Source organism: Macrosteles quadrilineatus, unplaced genomic scaffold (assembly GCF_028750875.1).
Source record: "Macrosteles quadrilineatus isolate MER2022 unplaced genomic scaffold, UCM_ALF_1.0 Scaffold_8__2_contigs__length_117827958, whole genome shotgun sequence".
Taxonomy (NCBI): Eukaryota; Metazoa; Arthropoda; class Insecta; order Hemiptera; family Cicadellidae; genus Macrosteles; species Macrosteles quadrilineatus.
Window position 1 is genome coordinate 75,420,029 of NW_026542601.1, and position 9,204 is coordinate 75,429,232.

Genomic DNA, 9,204 nt, shown 5'->3' on the forward strand with positions numbered 1-9,204 from the left:
GGATGCGACAGTAGGCTGGAAGCGGATCTGACGTTGACGTCTGCGTCAAACATGATCAAACCCACGACGGGAATCCCGACAAGCCATTGTACACAGCATAGCGGTGTCACCACAAGCGGCAAACTCACTTCACCTTTCACCATCCTATTGTCCACTGGGTCGTTCAGCTGGTTAAATACTTCTCCTCATGCAAGTAGATATCATCATTATCTCTATGCTCAATGTGTGGCTCAAGTAATACTAATAGTTCATCGAACGTCTCGATAAATATTCTATTAAAACTGGAAAAACTTTTCCGATACTTCAAATTGTCATTAAACAAACATGACATAGAATGCCTATAGTGATGAGTCTGTTTGATAACGTCAGATGCGTCCACCATCGTCTCTTCTTACGTTTCTTCCTCAGGAGTTATAATAGCTGGAGTCGGAAAACTCCAGCTGGATGATTGCAGTGTCTTTATTGAATAGGAATGGCCTTGATAACCGAAATCGGCAACCGGTCCACCGTCATTCAAATGGGACGGTGGCATCGTACTGTAATCCAGCCACTAGGAGGTCACGAATTGTGGATATTTATGGGCATGCACTGTGGATGCGATACTCCCTGGTGTGGATTAACTTCCGCACTAGTGAGTCCTACGACTATCCGCATTTCCGCAGTACTATTCTGATAATTAGACCAATTCGGTAATACCAAGGCCCCTTAGTTGCTATTGGCTGTATGGGCTATTAATTAACAGATGTGTCTAAAGAACATGTCAGGCTTAGTCACTAATAAGACTACAAGATCGCGCCACTCATCATTTACTCATATTTGGGTTAAAATACGCACATAGTGGCGTCCCCATCTTAAATAATTGATAATTTATTGAACTTCTTTTTCACCACCACCTCCTAAAATTCTCTATAATATTTCTGATTTCTTGCTTTTTTCAGTGGAATAATGCTGTGATGTGTTTTTTTTTTTTCAGGAGTTGCAATAGTTAACCCTAAATTAATTGACTCTATTACAAAACATTCGAGGAGGGTTCGGTGCTGGGTATCAAGCAAAAATCGAGCCAAGAACAATTGTCCCACTTACGCCGTAATTTCTGTAGTATAATATGTAACTTTCATTTGGTGGTTATTTTTAAGGTTTACACTTTTGCTAGTTTCTATAAATTGAGCTGTTGAGCTCTCTAGACAATTCTATACAGACAAATTCATAATCTATGATACCACGAGTATCATAGATCTTATAATCTTAGAGACCTCTCTGGTCTATGCGAAAAACACTGCAGACGAATTGTTTTTTTCTGTTATAACCATTCGATTGACTTGACAGTTGATTTACCAAACGTCAATATCAAACAAAATGTTTGAAGTAAGATGATCAATTAATACATTTTAATAAATTTTGAGGTGATTATATTGTAAATTATCCTCAAGTAATGTATATTGTAGTTGCCTTTCTGTGATTAATCCAAGTGATTTGTCTTTCACAATGAATCTTCACAGTATTTAACGTTTTGATCACATCAGGTGATTCATCTGCATTGCTACAAGTAAGTATGTAGTTGGCTATACATTTTTTAATTTTACTTAACCATCCTTACATCATGTTTCGGACAATATTATCTTTATAACTTAATGCTACTAAAAAAATTACCTACCCTACATAGGTGACTGTTTCCAATAATTCCAATGATTCAATGTTAAATATCACAATGACAGCCTAAATAAAAAGTTTACTTATAACATTAACTTACATTAGCAAATGCAAAAGGCTTATGTAGGCTTAAATTGAACAGTTTAATTTCGGTGCACTAACTTATGCTCAAACAAATAAGGGGTACAGTTTCTTAACTGGGCTATGCTAATATCGATTGAAACTATCGATTCGATTAGTAAACCTTTCTGCGATTTTTTCACCATCGGCAAGTTTGGTTGGTTAGGTTAGGTTATGATAGTTAAATTTGATAATAAATATATTTAAAAATATCGATTATTAATCAATATTTTCAATTTGATAGTTTCAATCGATATTAGCATAGCCCAGTTAAGAAACTGTACCCCAAATAAGTAAAGTTTAACTTACTGTAATAGTTTAAGGTTTATGATTTTGTGCAAATTCTACCTTTGCCAGTGGCAATGTGTGTAGCAGTGGCGCAACTAACGCCAATGTAACCAATGCGGTGCATTGGGGCGCAGGCCTTCAGGGGGCTCAGGCCTTAGGGGGGCGCAAAAAACTGATATTCTGGAAAAGGTTTGGCAAAAAAACATGTTGAAGCAAAACTTCCCGTAGCACACCAAAAATAAATGTAAAAAAACATTTTCGTGGTACTTTATTCCGTTATAGTCACAACAGAGTGTTGGTGACTTTTGTTTACTATTTTCGCGTATCTTCTCGGCGTGGTCTGCGCTTATCACGTTCTTATCACAAGAATAGACTGCTTTTGTTTATTTATCATTGTTAGCTACAAAGATAGACGGATAAAAATCGTTCAGTATTATTTTAGTAACTACGACCACGTGTCCCTGTCAGTCCTTTTTGTTCGTTTGGTTCAGTAGTGTTATTTGTTTTACATCAATACAAAACAAAATATTTTGTCGGTGTATTTGCTACACAATTGTTTGTTTTTATACAAATTAGTGGACCGTTTATTTGTGCGTTTTAGTGGATTTCGTTATGAACTACTGAACAAAATGGATGGAAATAAAAGACCTAGTGGTGCCGAGGAAAAACAAGAAGAAAAAGTGAAAAAGCTACCTACCAAAGATTGACAGGTTTTTTTAAACTGGATACACTATTTAGATGTAGAAAAGTTAGCAAGACAGTTCCTAGAAACGTAGAGTCGAAGGGGCTTTGTCAGGGATTAAGGGAATAGGAATTAACATACAGTGTTGTTACTATGAGCTGTAGGCTGCTCTTTGATTGTAAGAATTCTCTTGTAAAATTAATCACTGGTTATGCCACTGGTGTATAGAAGAGAACATTAAACGCCACAGGCAAACAGTTAAGTTAAGGATCTTGTATAGTAGTAAGCTATACTATACTGTACACTGTATAGTATACAGTGTATAGTATATACTGTGAGTAAGTATTATAACCAAGAAAAGGGTCATTAATTCTTTTAACTTAAGATGTTTATTTATTTACTAGACTGCGGGTTTTTTTCAGGTACAAATCATACGTGCAGTATGCTGGACTGGGCTTATGTTGGTGTGAACATAACTGTCAAAGGCAATGGAGGACCAGACTGTGCTGCATTTCTAACGATGACAAAGCGTATTTTCGAGACTGTCTTTGTTTTGATGTTGACTGCTCCACTTATGAAATGGGGCCTTAAAAACCTCACATCGGTACCAGCAATAACTGACGTCCCCAAAGAACCTCCGGGCAAAAGATTTTTATTGGTGCTCATGACCTTAATATTTGGAATAGAAATAGGATTTAAATTTTCATCTAAAACTGTGATATTCCTGCTAAACCCTTGTCATGTGACAACTGCTTTACAGGTATGTGTGTCTTTTGGGTAAAATAAAATCTGATAAAATACTGTAACTATTTGTTTTATGAAAGAATGTATGTATTAATATTAAATAATTATAATCATAGTTTGTATTCGTTAGCTTTATGCTATGATTTTGCAATTTTGCGAAACATTGGTGAAAGAGCTTGTAAAATACCATTGGCTCATTGGACCCCATTGTGTATTAGCAAAACTATGTTTTAAACTGCTCTAATAATTATATGTGAAGTGTGTAATTGTCCATAGTTACTTATACAAAAAAATAATCCACCAATGATAAATTATTAATTTAAATTTAGACTTTGCTAAAAATGTAACTTAGGCCTAGACCATTTGATTGGCTTCAAATTAGGTATACTTAATTAGATGCCATAACATTTAATAACTTACCGGTATATTTCCCTGTGAATAACATATTCTAACAGATTACCCAATTCTATTAAATTACTATCTTTAATTAAAATTTTGCATTATATTCTTTTGTTTCAGATTTATTTACTTGCTGCTCCGCCTAGTAAACAAGTAGCTGCTGTGTTTCGTTTTCACCTCAACTGCATGAATGGCGCTGTCTTAGCTCTTGGATTTCCTGAGCTTGATGCTCTTAATGTAAGTTAAAAGACAAACCTTTCTCATTTGTCATTGTTCTAGCAAGGTTTGAGAACTAGGACCGGACAATCATACTTTTCAGCATAAGATTTAGTTTAGAACTTGTAATCAACCCTACATTTACCATGGTTTTATGAGAGTAATTTCTACCTCGAACACCATTCTAAAGAGTTGGGGAAATGAAAAAGGCCAATTCAATTGTTGGGATATTAAAACAACATATAACATATGGTTGGAAAGATAATTCTATATCATAAGAGTATAAGCTCAATAAATTTTTCTGAGAGTTTACGTTTTTTTTTTATTGTTGAAACTTATCGTCTGTTAAAAAAATAATTTGTTGTAGATTTACGCATGGATAATAGGGCCCATTGTGAAACAAAGCTAATCTGTGGCTTGGATTCTCCAAAGGTTATTTATGCATAATAATTTTATGAGTTTTAAAGTTTCCAAATAAATAAATCTTGTTTTAAATTTAAAAGTGCCTAGTGTAAAATATAAAGAGGAGGGGGTGGTCAAAAGGTGAAATTTTAAGAAACCGGATCTTTATGATTTAAGTTACTTGATTCTGTCAAGTACTCCTGATGGCCTTTTTTGCAGTTTAAAGATACATTTAGAAGGTGAATTTTGCCCAGTACAACAAACTGTAAGACATAATTGATATATATCCAGTGCCGGAATCGCCACAAGGCCGCAACGTTCTGCACAAAACATAAAAACATATTTTTTAACTTAAATTGTAGTTGTACTTCCTAAAATTAATAATTCACCACAATTGTGGGTAATGATGACCCTTAATAGTCATGGGAGATCCACAATATCGCTGCAATCAGGGTGATGATGATGCAATTTCTGTGATCGTGGGAGATGTTCACGTTTTCGCCGAGAAGTTCTGGCTACATGGTGGGGTCCAGTCGGGTTGTTTTGGCCACATGTACCATAATTCCGGCACTGGATATATCAATGGTATACTAATATTACTGTTTCCTCATTGTAAATGTGTCCAATAATTCTGAGACTAAATATATCTTTATCCAATTCACCATATAAATGGCCACTGCGGTCATTCTATTTTAAATTAAATGAATTGTAAGACCCAAAATATCTACTATATAGGGTATCCACCCGTCTAATGGCAGAAATTATATTTTCTCATACAATTTCTCAAATTTGATTAGTTTTTTGTTAGTCGTAGCAAGGATACAATTTGACTGAAATAGTTTGTAAGGCCTACTTGTGTCTTTTTTTTTATCAGAACTGTAATATAAAGGGACCAACAGAAGTGTATTTTGCAAGATGCCTCGTGTAGATTTAGGGCGGATTAAACACCACTAGGGAGATCACAAATATAAAATTAATAAAAAAATTAATTCATTTATCAAAGTTGAAAAAAATAACTAAAAAAGAAACTTTATTTAATGTATGGATAGCCTAAGTTTGGCTCAAAGTGCTTTTACAATCATCAGCTGCCACTAACTTGAGTAATCATTTTCCTTGATGCAAAATCTGTTTATATTTAGCTGCCATTTGAGACATGGATTTATTGGATTCAACATACAATGATGTTGATAATTCCGATATATTTGTTACAACTGGGAGGTATGTGGTACAGGTCACCCATTATCTTTCCCCTTTTTTTCCTTTCGCATTATTAGGCCTACTAGGTTTTGTCGATAAGTGTTGTTGCACATTTAGTAAAACGCTTCAACTAAATTTGACTTAGAAAACTTTATATAGGCCTAATTTCTATTTGCACGGATTTATTCCTTCTTAAGTCTTGCAGCTGGTTAGGCTTTTTCATTGTGTCTATCCTCATCAGAAGTAATTTTGAAGTAGTGTTTAATATTTTCTGTTTTCTCTAATTATGCTTATTATAGTATTTTCTGTTCTATATTCCTCTCCTCTGTGTACCAGTTCAATCACATCTGCTTTGCATTGTAGCATTTTAGGCCTACAAATGAGAATAGTTCTTGGATTTAGACTAGCTAGTCTTTTAAACTATGTTGGAGGTTCAAACTGTTTTTACGAGTGATTATGAGATGTTTTCAGCCAAATATGTTGTATTCCTGTTAGTATGTTGTAGCACTAAGCAATTGCTTCTTTCTATGTACTGTAGTCCTAGCGCAAGCCTCTATAACCTGCCTTTGAAACTCAAGAATCCGATGCAATGCTTGTATTCAAATTCTCAATAAAATGTTAAGTTGTATGTATTTTAAAATCCTGCAGTATTTTTCCATCTTGCATAAAACCTATTATGTTCAATATTAAAATGACAAAATAAGGATGCCACTACAACAAAATAAAAATTAGTTTAGACAAAGTAATGTCATTTGCAGTTTTTGTTATGTTTAACAATAGTTTACGTCGTGTCATGACGTCAGTGTTTGATGGTAATTACAACAAACAGCCAAGATTAGCTTGAAAACTAGTTAACCAGTTGACTGTTTTAAATTGAGCAAGAAAATCAATAAATTAAAATGGTTTATTTCCAAAACCATGAATATTATATTTGGTAGATTATAGATTCCTTGTAGAGACAATGTTTGTCGCAAAATACAAATTTAAATTCACTTTACTTAAGATTTTTTCAAGTGGCTTAATTCAAAGTCTTAAAAACATGCAAAGTAGGGTAAACAAATAATAATTCCTTACTAATATCAAAGCCACTCCTTTGCCCAAAGTTTAATTCAGATTTGCTGTTTTGGCTTAAAGTGAAAAAGTGACTACTGTAGATCAACTTGTGTTTTAGGTGTTTATGAAGTTGAAAGATGGAGTGACATGAGCTGGGCCGTCATCTCCTATGTGATTCTGTTGATCTATCACTTTATCCTGCTGCAAGCCCTGGCTATCGTGAGTGTTTTATATCTAAATCTAAATCACTCTGGTGATAATATGAAATAACACACTTTCCAAAGTTTTATTTTTAATTTGTTCCAATCATAGGTTACAAATATTCATGATTCTAGTTGCGTACTTGAGTACAAGCATATCGTAAGATCAATGGTATTAATTTATTTGCTATTTTCCCTTGCAATTTAATCAGTGTTTCTTTACAGAGAACAGTAAATAATTGTGATGATTTCCAACAAACTGCTTGAAGTGGACATAACAGTTAGCATGAATATAAATTTTCACTGGTTACCCTTGTGTGACTTTGCCTAAACCAATTGCTTGAGCTAGGTTTACATCAGCATGTAGAAGGGGAGTTACTGACTTTCGTGGGAGAAATGGAGCTTGTAAACTTTCAAGTGACATGCCACTTTAGTAGATATGTGAAACGGCATGCCTTTCTGCTGATGCCAATAGTATTTGTTCCAACATTCAATTAGGGCTAGACAGAGGTGCACCATTTGGAATTGTGTGTCACTTGCAGTGGCATGTGTAAACAATACTCATAGTTACCAGTCACACCTTCACAATGTAAAGTGAAGAGAAGTGTTTTTATCAGCTGTTGAACACAAAATGGTGTGTCATTCAATATAGAAAGGCGTGGAAAAAAAGGCATTGAAGTTGTATGTTCCATCAACTTCAAAAAGCTGTATAGCTCACCTACAGGTCAAAAGGTTGTTTAAAAAAATTGTAGGTTTTTTTTACTTGTTCAAAACTGGTCCTATCTGCCCTTGAGCATTGGGCTTTGGATAATTGTCCATGTTCTTAATTATATATAGGTCTTTCTAATCTCAGCATCAGATTCCAGATTACGAAATGCTGTGAAAAACTTTGCTATCATGATGGATAATGTCATCAATCATCTTTTGAATAAGATAACTGATAAACTAACCATCACACAAAATTTAACTTTAAACCTTGTTTGCAGCCAGCGCAGGTGAATCTCAACCACATGTTGTGCCCGGCAGTAAAGGACCCGTTCTCTGGTCCGTTCTACAGAATGTACGCCATCGTTCATCAAGCCTTCCTCTGCCCCCTCCTCAGCAAGTCCATACCTGCCCTCATCTACTGGGTGGCCCCAGTCAAGCATCACCTTTCGTGAATCTCATCAGATCTTTACGACTTTCGCTTTTTATGAAATAATTTTAATAGTTAAATCAGGAATAGCACTTGAGATTTAAATATGTTTTAACAAAATATGTTTTAACAGCCTTGCAATTCTTTTGGAATTTTTATAAGTAGTTTGCTAGTCTAGACTGCCTTTTTAGAGTAAGTGAAATGAGAATCAGAATAAAATATCAGCTATGCAAATGTTGTTTTTGTTACCTTTATCTCTGCAGCATTCGTGGTACAGTGAATCAATAATTCAACCACTCAATTTTGTTATTAAAAAAAGAGGTTAGTGACCTCAAACATTGAACTTTGCCTGTCCCCATGGGTCTTCTGGACTGTGCATGGAACATTTCAAGCACAGCAAGAGTTAAGCCGATACAGTGACAGTGCAAGAATCAACAGTAAAAATAATTTGCTGTAGCGGGACAGGTGCATAAACATAAACCCACATCACCTCTGCCCCAGGTTCATAGTCAACTACCTACTCACCTAACAAGACAAATTAGAACAGTGCCAATAAGAACTAATGAACAAGTGTGAATATCTGTAGGAAATTCTCAATACCACCAGATTTAGTAAGGTACTGGTACTTGCGCTCAACAGGAGCCTATTGGTGGCACAGTCTTAATGATGACGACGTGCTTCTGCATTGGTTATAGGCACACGGTGACAGATTCCAATAAGGTCTAAGGTTAGGTATAAGGTCTGGCAGATACATTGATCTGTCCCTGGGTGCCTATTCACTTTTATGTTTTAATGTAAGTTAATTTTTTATATGTCGTTTCGTTTCTATAGCAAAAGTATGATTACTTGTGCTATAGAAACGACATATAAATTTTTTTTTATATATATCAAAAACATTTTAAAAAAACATCAGTATGGATAGTGTTATACGTACCCTGTAAATTTGTTACTGGTCGTGTGGCGAAAAGTATTGTACGCAACTCACCCGGGAAGGTTTTACAATGGTATTCACACAAAATCCTATGCTATCTTGCATCCACCATAAACCTACTTGTTGCTTATACTATTAAACGATTTACTTTGATTATTATTATTGTTTATTGTTCTTATTTCAATTT

General features: G+C 34.7%; 1 protein-coding gene across 1 annotated transcript; it reads left to right on the forward strand.

Moving 5' to 3' along the window:
- Positions 1 to 1,338: 1,338 nt before the first annotated feature.
- On the forward strand, positions 1,339 to 8,311 carry LOC129000844 (transmembrane protein 164-like). Its single transcript, XM_054427890.1, has 6 exons — positions 1,339 to 1,546; positions 3,163 to 3,500; positions 4,004 to 4,120; positions 5,641 to 5,719; positions 6,870 to 6,970; positions 7,938 to 8,311. Exons 2-6 carry the CDS (start codon positions 3,183 to 3,185, stop codon positions 8,109 to 8,111), a joined length of 789 nt encoding a protein of 262 aa, XP_054283865.1. The 5' UTR covers positions 1,339 to 1,546; positions 3,163 to 3,182; the 3' UTR covers positions 8,112 to 8,311.
- The last annotated feature ends 893 nt before the right edge of the window (positions 8,312 to 9,204 follow it).

What these genes read in the sequence shown, in the direction of transcription:
- LOC129000844 (XM_054427890.1), top strand. Translation starts at nt 3,183, where the DNA reads ATGCTGGACTGGGCTTATGTTGGTGTGAACATAACTGTCAAAGGCAAT. An exon ending in ATATTTGTTACAACTGGGAG is followed by an intron (nt 5,720 to 6,869) that starts GTATGTGGTACA and finishes CTTGTGTTTTAG; the next exon opens with GTGTTTATGAAGTTGAAAGA. An exon ending in TGCTGCAAGCCCTGGCTATC is followed by an intron (nt 6,971 to 7,937) that starts GTGAGTGTTTTA and finishes CCTTGTTTGCAG; the next exon opens with CCAGCGCAGGTGAATCTCAA.